This window comes from Hydractinia symbiolongicarpus, chromosome 2 (genome assembly GCF_029227915.1).
Source record: "Hydractinia symbiolongicarpus strain clone_291-10 chromosome 2, HSymV2.1, whole genome shotgun sequence".
Lineage (NCBI taxonomy): Eukaryota > Metazoa > Cnidaria > Hydrozoa > Anthoathecata > Hydractiniidae > Hydractinia > Hydractinia symbiolongicarpus.
The window spans coordinates 31,378,161-31,402,710 of NC_079876.1; the positions used below are offsets into that span (position 1 = coordinate 31,378,161).

The window sequence follows — 24,550 nt, forward strand, 5'->3', positions numbered from 1 at the left end:
CGTTGCCAGATATTGTCGCCTAGAACTGTAGGGGGGTACAGAATAATTAAGGCATCCATACCTGATTTTTTCTGTACCCCCCATGGCGTACCCAGATATTTGTACGCCCAGAACTGTAGGGGGGTACAGAATAATTCAGGCATCCATACCTGATTTTTTCTGTACCTCCTATGGCGTTGCCAGATATTTGCACGCCCAGAACTGTAGGGGGTACAGAAAAATTCAGGCATACATACCTGATTTTTTCTGTACCCCCAATCGCGTTGCCAGATATTGTACGCCTAGAACTGTAGGGAGGGTACAGAATAATTCAAGCATTAATACCTGATTTTTTGTGTACCCCCTATCGCGTTGCCAGATATTTGCACGCCCAGAACTGTAGGGGGTACAGAATAATTTAGGCATTCATACCTGATTTTTTCTGTACCCCCTATGGCGTTGCCGGATAGTGTACGCCTAGAACTGTAGGGGTGTACACAATAATTCAGGCATCCGTACGTGATTTTTTCTGTACCCCCTATGGCGTTGCCAGATATTTGCACGCCCAGAACTGTAGGGGATACAGAATAATTCAGGCATACATACCTGATTTTTTCTGTACTCCCTATGGCGTTGCCAGATATTGTACGCCTAGAACTGTAGGGGGGTACAGAATAATTCAGGCATTAATACCTGATTTTTTCTGTACCCTCTATGGCGTTGCCAGATATTTGCACGCCCAGAACTGTAGGGGGGTACAGAATAATTCAGGCATTCATACCTGATTTTTTCTGTACCCCCTGTGGCGTTGGCAGATATTGTACGCCTAGAACTGTAGGGGGGTACAGAATAATTCCGGCATCCATACCTGATTTTTTCTGTACCCCCTATGGCGTTACCAGATATTTGTACGCCCAGAATTGTAGGGGGGTACAAAATAATTCAGGCATTCATACCTGATTTTTTCTGTACCCCCTATGGCGTTGCCAGATATTGTACGCCCAGAATTGTAGGGGGGTACAGAATAATTCCGGCATCCATACCTGATTTTTTCTGTACCCCCTATGGCGTTACCAGATATTTGTACGCCCAGAATTGTAGGGGGGTACAGAATAATTCAGGCATTCATACCTGATTTTTTCTGTACCCCCTATGGCGTTGCCAGATGTTTGTACGACCAGCACTGTAGGGGTTACAGAATAATTCAGGCATTCATACTTGATTTCTTCTGTACCCCCTTTGCCGTTGCCAGAAACTTCTATGCCCAGAACTGTAAGAGGGTACAGAATAATTCAGGCATCCATACCTGATTTTTTCTGTACTCCCCATGGCGTACCCAGATATTTGTACGCCCAGAACTGTAGGGGGGTACAGAACAATTCAGGCATCCATACCTGATTTTTTCTGTACCCCCTATGGCGTTGCCAGATATTTGCACGCCCAGAACTGTAGGGGGTACAGAATAATTCAGGCATTCATACCTGATTTTTTCTGTACCCCCTATGGCGTTGCCAGATATTGTACGCCCAGAACTGTAGGGGGGTACAGAATAATTCAGGCATCCATACCTGATTTTTTCTGTACCTCCTATGGCGTTGCCAGATATTTGCACGCCCAGAACTGTAGGGGTTACAGAATAATTCAGGCATACATACCTGATTTTTTCTGTACCCCCAATCGCGTTGCCAGATATTGTACGCCTAGAACTGTAGGGAGGGTACAGAATAATTCAAGCATTAATACCTGATTTTTTGTGTACCCCCTATCGCGTTGCCAGATATTTGCACGCCCAGAACTGTAGGGGGTACAGAATAATTCAGGCATTCATACCTGATTTTTTCTGTACCCCCTATGGCGTTGCCGGATAGTGTACGCCTAGAACTGTAGGGGTGTACAGAATAATTCAGGCATCCATACGTGATTTTTTCTGTACCCCCTATGGCGTTGCCAGATATTTGCACGCCCAGAACTGTAGGGGGTACAGAATAATTCAGGCATACATACCTGATTTTTTCTGTACTCCCTATGGCGTTGCCAGATATTGTACGCCTAGAACTGTAGGGGGGTACAGAATAATTCAGGCATTAATACCTGATTTTTTCTGTACCCTCTATGGCGTTGCCAGATATTTGCACGCCCAGAACTGTACGGGGGTACAGAATAATTCAGGCATTCATACCTGATTTTTTCTGTACCCCATGTGGCGTTGCCAGATTTTGTACGCCTAGAACTGTAAGGGGGTACAGAATAATTCCGGCATCCATACCTGATTTTTTCTGTACCCCCTATGGCGTACCCAGATATTTGTACGCCCAGAACTAAAGGGGGGTACAGAATAATTCAGGCATCCATACCTGATTTTTTCTGTACCCCCTTCGCCGTTGCCAGATACTTCTACGCCAAGAACTGCAAGGGTGTACAGAATAATTCAGGCATCCATACCTGATTTTTTCTGTAGCCCCCATGGCGTACCGGGATATTTGTACGCCCAGAATTGTGGGGGGGTACAGAATAATTCAGGCATTCATACCTGATTTTTTCTGTACCCCCTATGGCGTTCCCAGATATTGTACGCCTAGAACTGTAGGGGGGTACAGAATAATTCAGGCATTAATACCTGATTTTTTCTGTACCCCCTATGACGTTGCCAGACATTTATACGCCCAAAACTGTAGGGGGGTACAGAATAATTCAGGCATCCATACCTGATTTTTTCTGTACCCTCTATGGCGTTGCCAGATATTTGCACGTCCAGAACTGTAGGGGGGGTACAGAATAATTCAGGCATTCATACCTGATTTTTTCTGTACCCCCTGTGGCGTTGCCAGATATTGTCGCCTAGAACTGTAGGGGGGTACAGAATAATTCAGGCATCCATACCTGATTTTTTCTGTACCCCCCATGGCGTACCCAGATATTTGTACGCCCAGAACTGTAGGGGGTACAGAATAATTCAGGCATCCATACCTGATTTTTTCTGTACCTCCTATGGCGTTGCCAGATATTTGCACGCCCAGAACTGTAGGGGGTACAGAATAATTCAGGCATACATACCTGATTTTTTCTGTACCCCCTATGGCGTAGCCAGATATTTGCACGCCCAGAACTGTAGGGGGTACAGAATAATTCAGGCATTCATACCTGATTTTTTCTGTACCCCCAATCGCGTTGCCAGATATTGTACGCCTAGAACTGTAGGGAGGGTACAGAATAATTCAAGCATTAATACCTGATTTTTTCTGTACCCCCTATCGCATTGCCAGATATTTGCACGCCCAGAACTGTAGGGGGTACAGAATAATTCAGGCATTAATACCTGACTTTTTCTGTACCCCCTATGGCGTTACCAGATATTTGTACGCCCAGAATTGTAGGGGGGTACAGAATAATTCAGGCATTCATACCTGATTTTTTCTGTATCCCTTATGGCGTTACCAGATGTTTGTACGCCCAGCACTGTAGGAGGTACAGAATAGTTCAAGCACTCATACGTGATTTTTTTGTACCCCCTATGGCGTTGCCAGATGTTTGTACGACCAGCACTGTAGGGGTTACAGAATAATTCAGGCATTCATACGTGATTTCTTCCGTACCCCCTTTGCCGTTGCCAGATACTTCTACGCCCAGAACTGTAAGAGGGTACAGAATAATTCAGGCATCCATACCTGATTTTTTCTGTACTCCCCATGGCGTACCCAGATATTTGTACGCCCAGAACTGTAGGGGGGTACAGAATAATTCAGGCATCCATACCTGATTTTTTCTGTACCCCCTATGACGTTGCCAGATATTTGCACGCCCAGAACTGTAGGGGGTACAGAATAATTCAGGCATTCATACCTGATTTTTTCTGTACCCCCTATGGCGTTGCCAGATATTGTACGCCTAGAACTGTAGGGGGGTACAGAATAATTCAGGCATCCATACCTGATTTTTTCTGTACCCCCCATGGCGTACCCAGATATTTGTACGCCCAGAACTGTAGGGGGGTACAGAATAATTCAGGCATCCATACGTGATTTTTTCTGTACCCCCTATGGCGTTGCCAGATATTTGCACGCCCAGAACTGTAGGGGGTACAGAATAATTCAGGCATACATACCTGATTTTTTCTGTACCCCCTATGGCGTTGCCAGATGTTGTACGCCTAGAACTGTAGGGGGGTACAGAATAATTCAGGCATTAATACCTGATTTTTTCTGTACCCTCTATGGCGTTGCCAGATATTTGCACGCCTAGAACTCTAGGGGGGTACAGAATAATTCAGGCATCCATACCTGATTTTTTCTGTACCCTCTATGGCGTTGCCAGATATTTGCACACCCAGAACTGTAGGCGGGTACAGAATAATTCCGGCATTCATACCTGATGTTTCCTGTTCCCCGTATGGCGTTGCCAGATGTTTGTACGCCCAGAATTGTAGGGGGGTACAGAATAATTCAGGCATTCATACCTGATTTTTTCTGTATCCCTTATGGCGTTACCAGATGTTTGTACGCCCAGCACTGTAGGAGGTACAGAATAGTTCAAGCACTCATACGTGATTTTTTTGTACCCCCTATGGCGTTGCCAGATGTTTGTACGACCAGCACTGTAGGGGGTACAGAATAATTCAGGCATCCATACCTGATTTTTTCTGTACCCCCTATGACGTTGCCAGATATTTGCACGCCCAGAACTGTAGGGGGTACAGAATAATTCAGGCATTCATACCTGATTTTTTCTGTACCCCCTATGGCGTTGCCAGATATTGTACGCCTAGAACTGTAGGGGGGTACAGAATAATTCAGGCATCCATACCTGATTTTTTCTGTACCCCCCATGGCGTACCCAGATATTTGTACGCCCAGAACTGTAGGGGGGTACAGAATAATTCAGGCATCCATACGTGATTTTTTCTGTACCCCCTATGGCGTTGCCAGATATTTGCACGCCCAGAACTGTAGGGGGTACAGAATAATTCAGGCATACATACCTGATTTTTTCTGTACCCCCTATGGCGTTGCCAGATGTTGTACGCCTAGAACTGTAGGGGGGTACAGAATAATTCAGGCATTAATACCTGATTTTTTCTGTACCCTCTATGGCGTTGCCAGATATTTGCACGCCTAGAACTCTAGGGGGGTACAGAATAATTCAGGCATCCATACCTGATTTTTTCTGTACCCTCTATGGCGTTGCCAGATATTTGCACACCCAGAACTGTAGGCGGGTACAGAATAATTCCGGCATTCATACCTGATGTTTCCTGTTCCCCGTATGGCGTTGCCAGATGTTTGTACGACCAGCGCTGTACGGGGTGCAGAATAATTCAGGCATTCATACGTGATTTATTCTGTACCCACTATGGCGTTGCCAGATATTTATACGCCCAGAACTGTAGGGCTACAGAATAATTCAGGCATCCATACCTGATTTTTTTGCTGCCACCTATGGCGTTCCCAGATATTTATACGCCCAGAACTATAGGGCTACAGAGTAATTCAGGCATCCATACCTGATTTTTTCTGTACCCCCTATGGCGTTGCTAGACATTTGCACGCCCAGAACTGTAGGGTGGTACAGAATAATTCAGGCATTCATACCTGATTTTTTCTCTACCCCTGTGGTGTTTCCAGATATTGTACGCCTTGAACTGTAGGAGGGTACAGAGTAATTCAGGCATCCATACCTGATTTTTTCTGTACCCCCTATGGCGTTGCCAGATATTGTACGCCTAGAACTGTAGGGGGGTACAGATTAATTCAGGCATCCATACCTGATTTTTGCTGTACCTCTATGGCGTTCCCAGATATTTATACGCCCAGAACTGTGGGTGCTACAGAATAATTCAGGCATCCATACCTGATTTTTTCTGTACCCCCTATGGCGTTCCCAGATACTTATACGCCCAGAATTGTAGGGGTGGACAGAATAATTCAGGCATCCATACCTGATTTTTTCTGTACCCCCTGTGGCGTTCCCAGATATTTATACGCCCAGAACAGAAGGGGGTACAGAAAAAATCAGGCATCTATACTTGATTCTTTCTGTACCCCGCATGGCGTTGCCTGATGTTTGTACGCCCAGCTCTGTAGGGCGTACAGAATAATTCAGGCATTCATACCTGATTTTTTTTGTACCCCCTATGGCGTTGCCAGATAGTGTACGCCTAGAATTGTAGGGGGTACAGAATAACTCAGGCATCCATACCTGATTTTTTCTGTACCCCGTATGGCGTAGCCAGATATTTGCACGCCAAGAACTGTAGGGTGGTACAGAATAATTCGGGCATTCATATCTGATTTTTTCGGTACCACCTATAGCGTTGCCAGATATTGTACGCCTAGAACTACAAGGGGGTACATAATAATTCAGGCATCCATGCCTGATTTTTTCTGCACCCCCTATGGCGTAGCCAGATATTTATACGCCTAGAGCTTTGGGTGGTACAGAATAATTCAGGCATCCATACCTAATTATTTCTGTACCCCCTATGGCGTTCCCAGATACTTATACGCCCAGAACTGTAGGGGGGGGACAGAATAATTCAGGCATCCATACCTGATTTTTTCTGTACCACTTATGGCGTTTCCAGATATTTATACGCCAAGAACTGTAGGAGGTACAGAATAATTCAGGCATCCATACCTGATTTTTTCTATACCCCCTATGGCGTTGCCAAATATTTGCACGCCCAGAACTGTAGGGGGGGGGGGGTACAGAATAATTCATGCATCCATACCTGATTTTTTCTGTACCACTTATGGCGATACCAGATATTGTACGCCCAGAACTATAGGGAAGTACAGAAAAATTCAGGCATCCATACTTGATTTTTTCTGTATCCCCTATGGCGTTGCCAGATATTTGCACGCCTAGAACTGTAGGGGGCACAGAATAATTCAGGCATTCATACCCGATTTTTTCTGTACCCCCTAATGCGTTGCCAGATATTGTACGCCTAGAACTCTAGGGGGGTACAGAATAATTCAGGCATCCATACCTGACTTTTTCGCTGCCACCTATGGCGTTCCCAGATATTTATACGCCCAGAACTGTGGGTGGTACAGAATAATTCCGGCATTCATACCTGATGTTTCCTGTTCCCCGTATGGCGTTGCCAGATGTTTGTACGACCAGAACTGTAGGGCTACAGAATAATTCAAGCATCCATACCTGATTTTTTCTGTACCCCCTATGGCGTTGCTAGACATTTGCACGCCCAGAACTGTAAGGTGGTACAGAATAATTCAGGCATTCATACCTGATTTTTTCTCTACCCCTGTGGTGTTTCCAGATATTGTACGCTAAGAACTATAAGGGGGTACAGAATAATTCAGGCATCCATACCTGATTTTTTCTGTACCCCCTATGGCGTTGCCAGATATTGTACGCCTAGAACTGTAGGGGGGTACAGAATAATTCAGGCATCCATACCTGATTTTTGCTGTACCCCCTATGGCGTTCCCAGATATTTATACGCCCAGAACTGTGGGTGGTACAGAATAATTCCGGCATCCATACCTGATTTTTTCTGTACCCCCTATGGCGTTGCCAGATATTGTACGCCTAGAATTGTAGGGGGTACAGAATAACTCAGGCATCCATACCTGATTTTTTCTGTACCCCCTATGGCGTTGCCAGATATTTGCACGCCCAGAACTGTAGGGTGGTACAGAATAATTCGGGCATTCATATCTGATTTTTTCAGTACCACCTGTAGCGTTGCCAGATATTGTACGCCTAGAACTACAAGGGGGTACATAATAATTCAGGCATCCATGCCTGATTTTTTCTGCACCCCTCTATGGCGTAGCCAGATATTTATACGCCCAGAGCTTTGGGTGGTACAGAATAATTCAGGCATCCATACCTGATTATTTCTGTACCCCCTATGGCGTTCCCAGATACTTATACGCCCAGAACTGTAGGGGGGGGGGACAGAATAATTCAGGCATCCATACCTGATTTTTTCTGTATCACTTATGGCGTTTCCAGATATTTGCACGCCCAGAACTGTAGGGGGGTACAGAATAATTCAGGCATCCATACCTGATTTTTTCTGTACCCCCTATGGCGTTCCCAGATACTTATACGCCAAGAACTGTAGGGGGTACAGAATAATTCAGGCATCCATACCTGATTTTCTCTATACCCCCTATGGCGTTGCCAGATATTTGCACGCCCAGAACTGTAGGGGGGGTACAGAATAATTCATGCATCCATACCTGATTTTTTCTGTACCACTTATGGCGATACCAGATATTGTACGCCCAGAACTGTAGGGGGGTCCAGAATAATTCAGGCTTCCATACCTGATTCTTTCTGTACCCCCTATGGTGTTGCGAGATACTTGCACGCCTAGAACTGTAGGGGGGTACAGAATAATTCAGGCATTCATACCTGATTTTTCTGTACCCCCTATGGCGTTGCCAGATATTCTACGCCTTTAACTGTAGGGGGGTACAGAATAATTCAGGCATCCGTACCTGATTTTTTCTGTACCCCCTATGGCGTTCCCTGCAAACCAGACGCGCTTCGCAACTTCGATCGATTTTGATACGCTGGTGTTTTCTATTTTCTGAAAATAATACGCATGCACATTAACGACTTGCCTTCCAGAACATGCTAACGATGTTATAGCTCCCAATCCCCTCTTTTCACCAAATGTGAACGACTAAGGCGAAGTGCACAGTCTATGAGTAGGCTAGAGTGTGCTGTGATATTTGATAGTCGTTTTTTTCATGGTGATCAACATAATACTTCTGGTCGCATTTCCAACCTCGTTTCTAGAGCTTCTTCTTCTTCTTTTTGACCTACTGGGGACGGTTCAGGTTCCGTCCCGATGTTAAGACCTAACAAGGCCAGGGGGGACGATTATGGCCGCGTTTTTTTATCCATATCCAGCCGTCATTCTTAAAATTACTCTTGATTTGATCCATTTTATCGTACGTACGTTCATAAAATAATGTTCACCCTAAATGCAAAACAGTATTTATGTATCATGAATGCTTTATATGCATTACATAATGAATTTTATATTATATGGCGCACGATCTTGACGCAGCGAATTGCGTACGTATGACCATTAGATTTCTCCTGCAACGCAGATGTTAAAGACGCTGTCTTCTTCTTGTTCTTATTTATTCTTTTTGTGCGAAAAATATAAAAACACACATTTGATATGGCTATTCAAACGTTTGAAGTTAAGTGATTGTATCTTACAATAAAATATGAAGAAAAGGAACACCATTAGATCAACAGGAAAGTCTGACACATACACATATTCCGCTGTATTTTAAAGAACATTTTCGTCATAAAACAGTCATAAAATACAATCTCTATAAAAAAAACTTGATAATGCTAAAAATTCTTGTTTTTCCTTAAATCCACCCCGTTTTGTTTAAATATATCTAGGTTTTCTTTTGAGATGAAGACGTTCATCGGATTTAATATATTATGTGCTTCAAATCCTCTGCCCAAACACTTTTGATCTATGTGGTAGTGCACATTTGTTTTCTTTCGTTTCCCGTGTGGTGCCTTTTCTCCTCTTAATAATCTCAATTCTGTTGTCATGACACACACATCTGTGCCTGTGAAATCTCCGCCACACCCGGCACATTTCCTCATGTAATTGTTTTTCCTTTTTATAACGAAGCAGCCCTCATCAACTTCATTTACGTTCTTCTAAAGGTGTATTTATTGGGTCAAACAAGGTTATACACACATTAATTTTAACAAAAAAGCTTTGTTTCTTTGCATAAAATGTTGTATAAAATCTTGAAAAATATTTTTTTTAAATTATACGTTGTCCACTTTATACACATGGGTTCATTATAGATTTCATAGAGCTAGACACATACCTTGACTGTACCGGTGTCTTGGTTATTCTAAAAATAATTTGTATATATAATAATAATACAGTATCATTTTTCTTCAAAGCCCCTGAAAAATGCATGTCTTAGATGTTACCACATCAATACATTAATTTAACGTTAGTTAATAAAAAGTCGTTAGTCCATTGAAACTAAACTGGGATTCACTCGTAGTTCACGTCAGCAAATTTTTTAAATCTCTATATTTTCTTAACCTTTATTGGTCTTTCACGTTTTCTTAAGTGTTTTAAGCTTTAAGTAATCAAATCCCTTAATATCAAATTTTACTGTCAAAGTGGATCTTCTAACGATTAGAATATCTTAATCAGTAATATTCCAAATAAAAGGAAAAAAGCTGCCCTAACCCTTAACCTTGTACTTTATGAGAATGGTTTCCTTTGTTAGGAGAATTCAACGACGACCTTCATATTGACCACAACACAAATTAAAGAAGCATTTAAATTGACGTGCTCTGATTTCGTAACATTTTTTTTATTTGATTGTTACCTTGCTGTAAGTAACTGATATTCATCCATCAAAACTTGTTTTATTTGTAGTTCAAGTTCTCGTACAAGGAGATTATAATACGTTCATTGTAAGGTTCCCTTTAACTTTGATTTGACACGCAAGAACAAAGCAGGCAGATGCATATCTATTTTTAGATAAACCTTACAAAAAGACGTACATTAATATCTTCGTCTTTTATGACAAGTACCTCCACTTTTTCATTTTTTTGTACAGTCCACAACTTCTCATTAAATTCCGGAGGAGCGACTTGCAGCATATCACAATTAAATGGGAAATTACTGTACGATTTTCTTAACGACTTGTGTAAACACTGCTGATGATACCACCTGGCTGGTAAGCAAGTATCGCAGCAAACCTATTAAATCAAACGACACGTTCAAACATAATTTTCGTTAGCAAAGGTAAAAAGATATTTATCAGGTATTACTGCAGTTTATATTTTTATTGGTTATTAGTCGTTTTTGCCCGTCCTTTATATATCGCATTTGGTGTTTCCGTAACAGACAGACAAACGATTAATATAGAGATTAGGCCTTATTCCGTGAAATATTCATGGGAGCTCACCTGTCGCATATATTATATATATTATTTGTTATTTGTAGCATGAATATTTTGCGTGTTGTTCAACATGGCCTGGTTTTGACAATAAACAGACAAAATACGGCTACTATACAGAAAACTAGTCCGGCGAACCCGTGGAAACATCCACGGGTTTGCTTATGCTTTATTTACTGCCTTTTGTGTTTCCGTAAAAATACTTTTTTCGTATGCAGACAGACCAAATAAGAGTATTAATAATATAGAAATATATCTCATACCCACGCATCAGTTGGTTTTCCTTGTACTTTAGGACCCTCTGCCTTTCCACATACTCGACATACGCTATTGCACCATCGTTCTTGACCTAAATATATTAAAGTCGTCAATTGCACCATCAAAAACAATTTGTAAGGTTAAAAAGAAATTCATCGTACCTCCCTCTTCAAGCAATTTTTTAACAATTTCCTCTCTGTAGGTTGTAACGCTTGATGTTGTTAAAGTTATTGGCACCTCTTGTTTTTCCAAAATAAGGCACTCTGCAAACTAAAACAAGCTATTGTTGTTACAAGTCTATTTGGACAAAGGGCTATTTTTATAAAGTGGTTTTTGAGTGATGCTTACTTTCAAACAGTATACACCACATGAAATGCTATCTTTCTGTCGTGCATGTGGCACAATTTCCACGTTAAAGTTATCTTCTATTTGATATTTCGCCGCAAGATAAGAACTAAGAAAGTACAGAATATAAAATCGTAAAGCGGTTTTTTAACTTAAAAATATATTCTTTTTAATTCATCATTAAATTCTACTTACTTCCATTGCTGTTCAACATTTACAATTTCTTCAGGTAATTCACCGAGTGGGTTGAAGTAAATTATGGTTGAAGCAGATGGAATAACAACCTGAAAGTAAGTACCAGCTGTTAAAAGTATTTTGAAAGACAAGATACATGGTATTAATAAAACGCTAATAAACAAGTAAAGGTTTTGGTACCGAAAGCGTCCAGTGGTATCCTGAACAACGACAACCAATAATTTGATCGTATTTTGTTATATCACGCTGAAATAAAGTACTGCATTTAGAAACATGATACAAACTATTTACACCACCAGTAACATGTTTTTCAAGGCGGAGAAGGGCTGGCACGAAATGGGGTCTAACATGGTTGAGCGCTAATTTTACGTAAATAGCAGTATATTTTCAGTATTACTTTCTTTTTTTAATAAAATTCAAATGTCGAAATCATAACATGTGCGATCATGCTTTTTTAGTAAACTTATTTACTAAAAAAGTAGAGTAAAAGAAAATTGTTAACGCGATATTTTTTCCCATTCACAATTTGAATGATAATGATTTGACTTGTTAGTGATTTTATTCTTATTCTTTTTGATTACTTAAATTTAAAGTACGTAAAGATGCACTTACTTGGAACACCTTTTATTTTGTATAGTTATTTGTAGACATGCACGTGCTTTGAATAATAAAATTTTTTTATTCAGAAACTCTTATTTGGGAGATAGACTAAGATCGTAAGTTAAAGAGCTAAACTTTATGTGAGAGAGGTGTATAATGGATCTTAGCCCTAAATTTGCCTGAACGGTAAAAACCACTCACCTGTTTCATTTTTGACGCTGGTTCATCAAAAATCAGAGACATCTCGCCTGGAGTAATAATCTTTACACTCTGTGAAGAAAATATTTTTATCAATTTGTTTTAAGACACTTGAAAAGTTTAGAAAATAAAATTCAAATCGTTACCTTATGTTTACTTTGCCGGGAAAGAATACACAAATAGGTGTATATGACTTCGTCATTTACAGAGCTATGCAGAGCTTCCTTTAGTAAAACATCTGTTACCGGAGTACTTCCAAATTCAGGAAACAGGCTGAGAACAATTTTCTTTGTTTCCACTGATTTCAACGCAACCATTTCTACATAAAAATACTTAATATCTCATAACATGTGGATTGTGTAATATTTAACTATCTATTGTAGCAGCACACCTTTACAACATTTTAATATCGCAATAGCTTAAATGATAAGTTTCATTCTTTTAAAGGAAAAAGTACACTCTTGCTGTTGTAACACTTGTTCTAGTAGAATCTAATTATCACAGAAGACAAATGTTTGGTAGTTTTTATCAAATTTTTAAATCCAAATTCGCTTTATTAATTCATATAATAAATTTCCCAGATATTCTCTCTTTCAGGATCTGCGGCAAATTCTTCCAAACCAAAATTTGAATTTATATACAGAAATGCTAGAAGTTTTTTCCATATCGCTTCGAATTAGACATCTTGGACTTCTAAATACACCAGTAGGCAAAAATTGAAGTTTTTTTTACAGGGAAAACAAATCTTCTCCGTAAAAAGACAAATGAATAATAAGTAAACGTTTTAAAGTTGTATTTTTTTATTTTATAAGAATTTTTAATTAATTATTTTTTAATCAATCATGTACAGTACATGAAAAGATTACAAATGATACACACTTACGTTCATGAACCGTTGCTGCACAAAAACACACCCCATTTGTGTTCGAATCCATGTCCATTTCATCTAAAAAAAAGAGATATAGAGATCATCTAAAGTCAGGTGGTGATTTTTTCCAGTGCAGGATAAATCTTGCGAATCCAATCAGGCAAAAAATATGCGTCAGGCTTTAGTCACATGTTAAAAGTTCTACATAAAGGAAAATTGGAAAAAGCTATCACGAAACTTTATTAAATCAGCTTTACTTTATATAATAAAATGTGATTTCATTGCACAGTTGCAATTCTATTTTAATTAGCAAATCTATGTAATAATAGCCTTACTTCGTCTGTCTGTCTATGCGCCTCCGCCTATGCAGACCCCCCGCTGAGTTAGAAACTAATGTTGCGGTAACACGAATATCAAATGCGGTATATTTTTATCCACTTTGTTGCCACGGCTGAATATAAAGGACGAGCGACCCCGTGGATTTTTCCACGGATTAACGACTAGTCTCTTTAGTAATAGCCGTCTTCTTTTTGTGTGTCCGCAAAAGACGCGTTCTGTTATGGAAACATGAAATTTTTATAATACGCACGAATGCAAAATGCGATATATGTTTGTCTATTTTGTTGCAACGAGTAAATTTAAAGGACGGGCGAACCTGTGGACGACAAGTCTATATTGTAATACCCGTATACGTCTGTCTGTCACGCAAAATAGTACCGCAAGTAGCAAGATGCAATATCTCTCCTAAATATTATAAACAGTAGACAAGCTCACAAATAAAAGGCCCATAAACTATCATTTTCCCTCTTAAACTGTCAGATTACATACCAATAATGTTCTGATATAAATAAAGGCTAAAAGCAACAGTGCGACAAATGACACACACGCACACAAAAAGAATGACTTGAAATGTCTTTATTTTACTTTTCTTGAGCCAAAAAAGTCTAAGATGAAAGCGCAATATTGGATTAGGAAAAAATAAAATAATAAATAAAAAAAAAACAATTTAATTATCTCAAAAGATATAAATAAAAAAATGTTAATGGAATAATACCGTTATCGATCTTTTTTGTCTGCTTCTCTTCAGCTTTGATATTTAGGCCAGTAGCTAATAGATTGAACAAAATGATAACAACAATACCAAATATACACCACCAGTAACATAGTTTTCAAGGCGGAGAAGGGTGGTACGAAATGGGGTCTAACATGGTTGAGCGCTAAAAACGGTTTGAGTTTAGAGCGACAATAATATCTTCAAATTGCTTCAGAATACAGCAAAAGGTGGGGTCCTACTGGACACACCAGCAGGTATAATTATCGCTAAACTTCACAATTCTTTTATAGATAAAGAAATAGTAACTGAGGAGTACCGCTATAAGTACCATCAGCCTGTTCCTTGTTGTTAAATTCTGTTGTTGGTTCAGAAACTAAGATAAAAAATAAAACAATGATAAGTATAAAATTAACATATATTCCGACTCTTTTGATAAGAAAAATTGTTATACTAACCACATCTCAAAATATCTTCATCAGATATTTCATCTGTGACATCAGCTATTAAACGCCCTTCTAGCAATGAAAAATCAGGTAATAGAGGTTACTTCTTTGAACAAGTAATGACAAATAAGTGCTTTAATACAAACGTAGGCGCGATTGAACATTTCCTCATAAAATGATTGGATAAAATCAATTGGATATATGTGGACACGGAGTACGGAAGGCAGAGTTTTTAACAGTCAACAAAAAAGTCAAATAACTCTTTAGCTTTCCGCATAACACTTGGAATTGAAAATTTGCCAAAGTGATCCTCCTCAAGAGTGCTAGCTAAAAAAATGTATAGTTTTATCATTTTTTTTTTTCTGTCTATCAATATACCGATAATTTGTATTTGCCTGGAAATGGAATTTAATCGATTTATTTCACCGTTCTATTTGCTTGTCTTACGGGTCTTCTTTTTTGTACATTTACTTAAAATCGATAAAAAGCAGTTCTTGTTCAACGACAATTTGTAACAATTTTTAGACACTATAATTATAAAAGATTTTTCCCGTCAGGAACCAAACACAGCACAATTATTAGATAAAAGAGCATTGTGTCATTAGAAAAAAGATTGTTCAATTATCTCAAAAGGTTATGCTTGCTATAGATAAAAAAAATGTTAATGGAATAATACCGTTATCGATCTTTTTTGTCTGCTTCTCTTCAGCTTTGATATTTGGGCCAGTAGCTAATAGAGTAAAGCAAAATGATAACAACAATACCAAATATACACCACCAGTAACATAGTTTTCAAGGCGGAGAAGGGTGGTACGAAATGGGGTCTAACATGGTTGAGCGCTAAAAACGGTTTGAGTTTAGAGCGACAATAATATCTTCAAATTGCTTCAGAATACAGCAAAAGGTGGGGTCCTACTGGACACACTAGCGGGTACAATTATCGCTAAACTTCACATTTCTTTTATAGATAAAGAAATAGTAACTGAGGAGTACCGCTATAAGTACCATCAGCCTGTTCCTTGTTGTTAAATTCTGTTGTTGGTTCAGAAACTAAGATAAAAAATAAAACAATGATAAGTATAAGATTAACATATATTCCGACTCTTTTGATAAGAAAAATTTTTGTACTAACCGCATCTTATAATATCTTCATCAGATATTTCATCTGTGACATCAGCTATTAAACGCCGTTCTAGCAATGAAAAGTCGAGTAATAGAGGTTACTTCTTTGAACAAGTAATGAAAAATAAATTTAAAGTAATTCTTTACCTTTTTCTATAATATTTTTAACTGGATATTCGCAAGCATAGTCATGGTCGAGAATGGTAGCTAAATAAATCATATGGAAATGAATGCATTTTGTCTTTCCAAATTTATGTAGTTTTGTTCTTAAACGACCATATAAAATAGTTAGGTTAATAACCCTCTCGCAAAACGTAGCTATGACTTCTTACATCGATTTTTGGTAATATTACATGATGTATAGCAATATGGTTGTTCAAAATGGAATCAACACGTGGAAATGTCAATATAACTGATTTTATTTAAAGACTAGTGCAGTGTAAAACATGTGGGTAGGCGACCGCCGGCGGGCTGTACACGAAATTCTAAATGTATGCATTTATCATTATGCGTGACTTTTCAAGTGCGAAATATGCAAACCTCTGAATTTCGCAAAAGTTTTTTCCGCAAAACTGCGTAAGTATTGTCTACGTGAGAAGTTTCAACTTTCGCGGGTTACAAATTTTCGCGAATAAAGCCCGATTTTACATTTCGCGGGTTCGACAAAAATGTTTTTTTCTTTACTAGCGTTTAGTATTTCATCCGAAAAAGGCCATGATGACACTGCTTATTTTTGCTTTTGGAAATTGGTATACTTCCACCATTCGCGAAAGTTTTCGCACTAAAATTCTCCATTAACACAAAATCATGAAAGTTTGTTCATCGCCAAATTAGGTCTAAATCGTGTATTTGCGAAAGTAAAATTTTTTTCGATATTTCCATCGGACTAAGCGTACGCGTGAGTTGATGGAGATAATTCTTCTTTTTACGGATCTAATTAACTCCGTCATTCTTCGCCACTCATTTCAAAAATGGTAGGCGTTTGCAGCGAGTCGAGATTTCAGTTCCTTCACCGCTGGTGGGACCGCTTTTAATAAAAAATTGCAGTTTATGATTGCAAAAAAAAATAATAGGCAAACATTTGATTAGTACTGTTTTATTACCATCAATCTGTTGCAAACCGCAATCTTTAATGCTTGGTTTAGAAGCCGAGATAGAAAATAAAACAATGATTAACGTAACTGTAATTCGATGTGTTAATTTTTCTTTAAATTTTCCAAAAAATGTATGTCTTAAATGCAATCGGCAAATTGAAAATCACGACTTCGATAACATCATTTTAACATAAACAGTTTAATATAAATTAACGAAGCATTATAACTTTAATGCTAAATAACTTGGAAACGGGGGAAAATAACTGACTTTATCTCCTGCGTTGGTAACTGAGGACCATTTCAAGGCAAAAAAAGGATCAATTTCTCAAAAATAGGACAACCCATAAGTTTATAACTCAACAGAGACGGTTAAAAATGAAAAAAAAATGTGCATAGACGGGTCAATGCTACCGTTAATAAAATTTAAATGACAGGGCTTTTGGATTGTTCTGGCAAAGTGTAACACGGGCTTATCGACCAATGAATAAATAGTACCGTTATCAATACCACCTTCATCTACCAGCATTTCTTTCATAGACATGGTGGTTGGTTCAGAAACTAAGATAGAGAGGAAACAATAGAATAACTATCACCAAACATGTTATAGTAAAACATCTAATAACTGAGTCGTACTATTATCATATTTATCATATTTCGAATGACTACAAGATCAAAGAAAATTATTTTTCAGTGTAGGTTCTCTGAAAGGGGTTTATCTTTTGTGTAGCGAAATAGTAATTTCAGGAAAAGAAAAAATTCAACTGTGTAATTAGTAAGGTGGTGTTGGCCTCATTCTCCCACTCCCACCCGTTCACCTCTCCTCATATCTGTCAATTGTATTTTTTAGGAATATTGTATGTGTAGTGAAACCTAACTTCAACGAATTTTTTTAAATTTTTCGGATGATGGCTGTTTTTGCTTTCTCTAAATTTTACATTGCCATGGGGTGTCACTGACTGCACGATGAAGGGACCTTTAAATCTGGCTTTAAGGCCCCTTTTTTTCGATTGATCCGCCAATAGAACTTTGTCTCCTTCTTTGAAATCTCTTTTTATGTCCGTTACTCTGACGCGCTTATCGTAGGCCTTCTTTTGCTTTTCTTGCGCATGTTCTATGTTCTAAATATGGAATATTAAATAATACAGTAGCATACTCAAACTCGCAAGAGATCGACTTTTTGGTTTTAACTAGTAGATGTTACCTAGGTTTAAGGAACAAAATCAACAAAAATTTTTTAATTTTTACGAATGTGACATAAACTCTTGGATAACTAACTTTACAAGGTAAATCTTAATGATGGGGAAGACCTTGAAATTCCCACCCTGCGAAATTCCCACCCTGCAAACTCGGTTCTATTAAAAATTATATCGTTGATAACACAAAATGACGTAATTCTACGTCAACGAATATATTTGGGCTTGAGGAGCAAAAGATTAGAGAGAAATGACTAAATTATTCGAAGTTCAAGCTAAGCAGCAAAAATATCTGCCTTTCTTATTCTAAATTTATAAAAATCATTATTATCAGCATTCAAATTAGCAGATGTATACTATAGTCTTTAAATACTATGATGACGTTAAATTTAAAAAAATAAAAGACCAAGTAAAAAAAAGGAGAACGTAAGCCTATTAACGAATTTTTTGTTATCATTACTCTAAAAATACAGAATGCTTACCTCTTTTACGATTTTAGTAGCTTTTTCTATATTTTTAGCCGCTAAATTCATGGCATCTACAACTGCTTCATTGGAAGGCATTCCATCCAAAACTGTACTCTAGTATATTTAAAAGTATCACGCAATTAAACTTATTACGAGGACATAACGAATTTCCATAGCCTCAAATGGGAGGACAGTTTATATTTCTTGAAGTACCTTATGAAAACGCTTCCTTTATCTTCTTCACTTATCTTAAATTTCAGCCTATCGCTCCTGTACGGGTGGTGCATATAAAAAGATATTCTTACCTCATTAAAATTTTCTTCAAATTTTGGTGGTCGGCCACCAAACATGATTTCGATTGGCGAAACCTTCGTAGAGGTTTACCGTTCTGTCCTCATGGAGAAGAGGCAGACGTCGAGATAGTCATCCCAGTCTGCCCCTGTCTCACTGACCATTTTTTTTAATTTCCTAAATAGATAAACACATACAAGTATGGTTACTGCAATTTAAATGCAATGGGAAAAAACAAAGAGTGTACCTTTTCAACGTTTTGTTGGTGTTTTCATCCTGCCCGTTCGATTGGGGATGGTATACCGCTGTTTTTCTCCTTTCAATACCCATTTTATTATATATCTCATCGTTCAACTAAACAAACAATAAACGTAAGAATCATGGTAACCCCAAGAAAATGTTGTGTACAAGACTAATTTCATTTTTAAATCTTGAATATTTTATTTGTACCTTGTTGTTGAATTCACTCCCGTTGTCTGTTAAAATCGCCTTTGGAATTCCAAACGTTGTGAGTACTTTCAACATACTAATTGCCACAGTTTCGGCATGCTTGTTGGGCAATGCATACGCAAGAGGCCATTTGGAAAATAAGTCTGTACATGTTAAAATGTACTTATTCCCCCTGTTGGTTTCTTGCAATGGCCCAACAAAGTCAATGCCAATTAACTCCCACACCTTGCTCGTCTAAACCATTTCATAGATTATAAATTACATTAATACATAAAGCATAATGCGCATCAAGAAGCTTTTCTCGAGAAAGCCATCTTTTTACACGAGTGTACACCTCTAAACTCGAAAACGACTTATACATATCGTGTTCCAATCAGGCTTACAAGCTTAAAATTACCTGAATAGGCGTCATTTCTTTTTTTAACGATGGCAACGCCCCATGCTTCTGACAAGTTGCGCATTGTTTAATCTGCGAAGGAAAATGACATACTATTTCGTTGAAAGTCTAATTTTCTAATTGGATAAATGTTACAAGGACTTTTTATTGAAAAGTTATAAATGTTAAAAATATGCTTTTACAAAATAGGATAATTTCATCCGTAATACTATATACACCATACGCCATCGAGAGAAAGAAAAAGAAAGCAATGAAACCTTGAAAATAACTTACCCAAGATTTGATTTCGACATACATCCCAGGCCAGTAAAATTTTTCTCTTATTTTGTCAATAGTCTTCGTTTCCCCTGAATGGCCACCTATAGAGCTATTATGGTATTCTGTATAAATACTTTGCTTTTCTTCTGCAGATAACACATTTTTAGCGTAACATCTCTGCCCACAAATCGCAACACGTCTTACAAGCCTACCTGTTTGATACAAAAAATTAGTGTTTGTTTCTTCGAGACTATATTTCTCGAATTTACGTCTGGAAATAAAATTTAAACCAGAAAATTTGATTTAAACATAGTCGATTCACGTCGAAGCATGGAGGGCTCAAATGGTGCTTAGGGCGTAAACTAGCTATGGTATTTATGGCACGAGTACTCACTATTTTCCACTTTTCCCTTCCAAAGTGTTAAAAAAACTTGGAATACTTAGTGTTAAATCCTAAAAAAGATAGACGTATACGGGCATTATAATATAGATAACGCTCTTTAATGTAAGGGGCGATAATTCGAGAGAGGTCGTTAAATCGAGCATATAACGTATGTGTTTTTACTTCGGTGAGTAAATCAGACGTTATTGAAATCTAATTCCAGATGCTGATTCTCTTCGGGGAGTTCATCCTAACGGCTAACTCTTCCTCCGACTTATCGGTAAAAAAAGTCGGCAGAAACATCAGTCGGCAAAATAAAAAGCGGTAAAAATATTAGTCACTTGGAAAACTTTTTGCCAACTAAAATTTGAAATTAGTCACTTTTTGCCAACTAAATTTTTGAAAAAGAAAGGGAAAAACGGTAAAAAGGTGGTTGGAAAAAAAAAGTCGGAAAAAGTAAGGTCGAAGAAAAAATGTCGGCAAAAAAGTCAGTCAGCAAAACATATTACCCAGCCAAAATTTAGTCACTTTTTGCCGACTTTAATTACGGATAAGGTATATTACCGCCAGAGATGCGTACAGTATTGCTCTAACTTGCTTGCCGCTGCACAAGCCAATTCGCAGTTGGGTAACAACACCCTATTTAAAGTATGTCTGAGTGGGGTTATGTGGAAAAAATTAAAATTTTTAAGGCAAATAAACATTTATAAAAAGACTAGTCGTTAGCCTGTGGAAGAATCCACGGGTTCGCCCGTCGCAGCTAAGCTACCATTTTGCGTGACGGACGGACGGACGGACGGACGGACAGACGTATACGGGCATTATAATATAGATTAAGGAATTATTTTAGCTAGATGGCGTAATGACAGGCTGTTGCCCTTTAATCACATTTTTTTAAGATATCGCACCCTAATAGGTTGAAGTATTTGCTTCACATTGATGTCCGACAGGCTTTACCTGCACTAAACGCTCGTTCTGCTGTCACTCACAATCAATTTTGGACTTTTTCGGACAAAATTCAAACAGAATTTATTTCTTATTTTGATTTTCAAACACACACCAAAACCAAATTAAAACGTACGGCTATGTTAGGCGCTCCACCTGAAGTTCGACACCATTTACCTGAACTTAAGCACTCAGCCTGAAGCTTGACGCTCAATTACGGTGGCTTAAGCCCGCGTTTTGTGTTTAAAAAAAAGGTCGTGCTACGGAAACACAAAATGCGATATATGAAGGAAGGGTGAACCCGTGGAAGAATGCACGAATACCGATCCGACAAATATTCGCAAAGTGAGGATTGCCGTGGATTTTTCCACTGACGACTAGTATATTCAAACTTTGTTTTCAATGCAAATGAGTTCATTTATAGGTTTGACCAGTTTTATTTAGGCGGTAGTCAGGCTAACAATATATTAGGAATACAGGAACGTTGAAGGCTGAAATAAGAATTATTCTTTAAAAAAACATGTATGTTTATGATTGGTCATAATAATTGGCATAATTGGCCGGAATATGTACAACGGGAACAACCATGAGTTTTTTCACTCGCTATTTACTTGTGTAAGATTCTTTTATAAAAAACGTGCATCTACAGACAAACTAAAACTAGTTTAAGTACAAAAGTTGCTTATCTTCTAGGACGGAGTAACATTTTGATTTTAGGCGTAACAACCTCTTTTGTGTTTTAGTAAATTTTTCTGGATACGATCCTTTCTTTAAATAATTTGTCAAATACTCAATTTCTTTTTTAAAGGCATCCATACTTTAGCTTTGAATAAACTTTCACCGTTTTCTTATAAATTGAAAAAGACCTTTTTCTCTTTTCAACAAAAATAGTGATATCGCATGATAGTGGTTACTCCTCAGCTGTCCGATGACGCACAAGTGTTACAGATCAACACAGGTCATGGAAGGCGTAAAGATTTACGTTTACGTGTAAAACGTGTGAAGGCTATTCATTCAAAAGGTGTAAGTTGAATTCATGCTCTTTCGTATGCAACATTTTGAAATACAAAGTTCAAAAACAACTAAGTCCGGCCTGAAGCGGCAAAACTAAGACTAATAAAAGGCGAAAAGAGGAATTATTAACAAAGGGTCCCGCTAAAAATATCTAATTTCGAAAGTTTTTTAAGTTCAATACAAAAAAGGCGATAAGAACTAAAGTTTGCGCAATTACCAAATGGCAAAACACAATATTCTTAATTTTGATTAAATGTCAGCTTACATGTTCTTTTTGTAGTCGTATAGGTACAAACGTGTAGATGGTTAAACCTAAAGTTAATCTCGGTGAAGTATTTCACGGATTCCAGATTTTAGTGACTTACATTGTAGCCAGGGAAGAGTGAAGTGAATTGACGAAAAACTAGATGATGAGATACCTTGGTGTGGACATCTGGTCATATACTAAAAAACAAATATTTTATCACTCTTAAATTTAATCAGCGCCAAAGTATATTTACGCTAATTTTATCCGACACGGCTCTAAATATTTTTAATGAGACAAAGTTTTTTGACACCATGACATGTCTCCGGTGTAACAAGGTGCACGTTGTTATAAGTTTTTGTGTGGGATAAAGTTCCGTTCGTTTAGAAAGCACAATTTTTAAAACGAACTTTATTGTTTTCTTTAATTTATTTTTTTGGACAATAAATGAAAACATCCGTTTTTTGCTAGCATTCTTGGACAGTACACACAGTTTTATATTTACAAATTTCACGTCTGGAATGCTTGTATTCTGTAATTTGTAACCGTTATGTTCTTTTACAAGTTCATATCTTACGTTATTAATCTTTACAAGAAACTGATGCAATAAAGCTAGGAGCCAAACCAAAAACACTTTTGTCTATGATGAAACATCCAGGCAAGACTGCTCAATCGTGTTTTTACGACGCCTGCGTATAAACATCTCCTTCGCGGATGCAAAGCTTTCTTCCCAAAAACAGAAAGAAACTTCTTTTAATTCTTTCCTACGTGGCAAAGGCAATCTCGCGTTTATTTTATTAATTTTTTTTCTCCATTATCTCTCTCTTTATTGAAATTTCTACAATTTTGTTATGGAAGGAACAAGAAAATTGTGGTCTTAGATACTAAAAGAAGGAACTAACAGTAACGAGCAGTTTATAGAATACCGTGTGATGACTAGTAAATATCGGAAAAAACCGGGAGAGAAATGAATATTTTTTCCCCCTGATTAAAACTTCTTATCCCAGGACATACTTTTCGTTTCTTTTCACAGTTGTAAATTTTTTAGCAAAAATTTCTGACATGTTGAATCGTATAAATAGCGAATATATTTGCACAGATATAAGAGAAAATTCTAAAGGTTAGATTTTATACGGTAACTTAGATTAAATGATTAAGTGATTAAACAAAAGTCTGATTTCAATTTGAGGCACTATCCTAATTCAGCAAGCAAACACGTGAATTCTTTTCCCAAGTTAATGGCCAACAAGGCAGCAAGAAAGCAGCATTGAGCATCAGCGAAGAATTTGTGTTGCTTATTATGGAAAGTGTTTAGAAATAGAGAATAAAAGTTTGGCCTACTGAAAATTATTTTTACATACATGCAATTGCAATTGTCACTTTTTTTGGTATAAATACACAAAACATTTCAATCAACTCAAAAATATATGAGATTACAAAGTCTGATAGGGTGGGATTACAAAATGCGACATAAAAAAGATTACAGATTGCGATAGGTTTGGGAAAACAAAGTGAATGGATATTAGAAAGTGATACCCTACACCAGGATAACTTTAATCTTAAGTCGAAGGTTCTTAACGCCAGCTAATTCGACAAATTACCAAGTAAAGCATGACTTTTGTATTCTTTTGCTTTTGTCTATGGGTTTTAACCATACCACGGCGTTTCGCTAGAATTTCATTCTTTGTTTTAGCTGGTTCGAATACGTTAATCAACGAATAAAAAGTTCAGATATATTAATAAACGAAACACATTTTACGTTATCTGCATTTTTTGTCACCGTTGGAACAATGCGAAACAGAGTTTCAAAAAA

The 24,550-nt window shown here is 37.8% G+C and overlaps 1 protein-coding gene across 1 annotated transcript; it reads right to left on the reverse strand.

Moving 5' to 3' along the window:
• Positions 1-8,074: 8,074 nt before the first annotated feature.
• Positions 8,075-15,137, reverse strand: LOC130630666 (uncharacterized). Its single transcript, XM_057444241.1, has 10 exons — positions 12,662-15,137; positions 12,519-12,587; positions 11,898-11,963; positions 11,718-11,806; positions 11,526-11,631; positions 11,339-11,447; positions 11,183-11,268; positions 10,522-10,719; positions 9,825-9,851; positions 8,075-9,648 (listed from the first exon to the last, which is right to left on the reverse strand). Exons 1-10 carry the CDS (start codon positions 12,830-12,832, stop codon positions 9,325-9,327), a joined length of 1,245 nt encoding a protein of 414 aa, XP_057300224.1. The 5' UTR covers positions 12,833-15,137; the 3' UTR covers positions 8,075-9,324.
• Between the last annotated feature and the right edge of the window lie 9,413 nt (positions 15,138-24,550).

Bases quoted from the DNA above. Each gene is read 5' to 3' on its own strand.
- LOC130630666 (XM_057444241.1), bottom strand. From the start codon at position 12,832: ATGGTTGCGTTGAAATCAGTGGAAACAAAGAAAATTGTTCTCAGCCTG. The intron at 11,448-11,525 runs GTAAGCATCACT...AGCTTGTTTTAG, and splicing joins GTGGTGTATACTGTTTGAAA to TTTGCAGAGTGCCTTATTTT. The intron at 11,269-11,338 runs GTACGATGAATT...TAATATATTTAG, and splicing joins AAAATTGCTTGAAGAGGGAG to GTCAAGAACGATGGTGCAAT.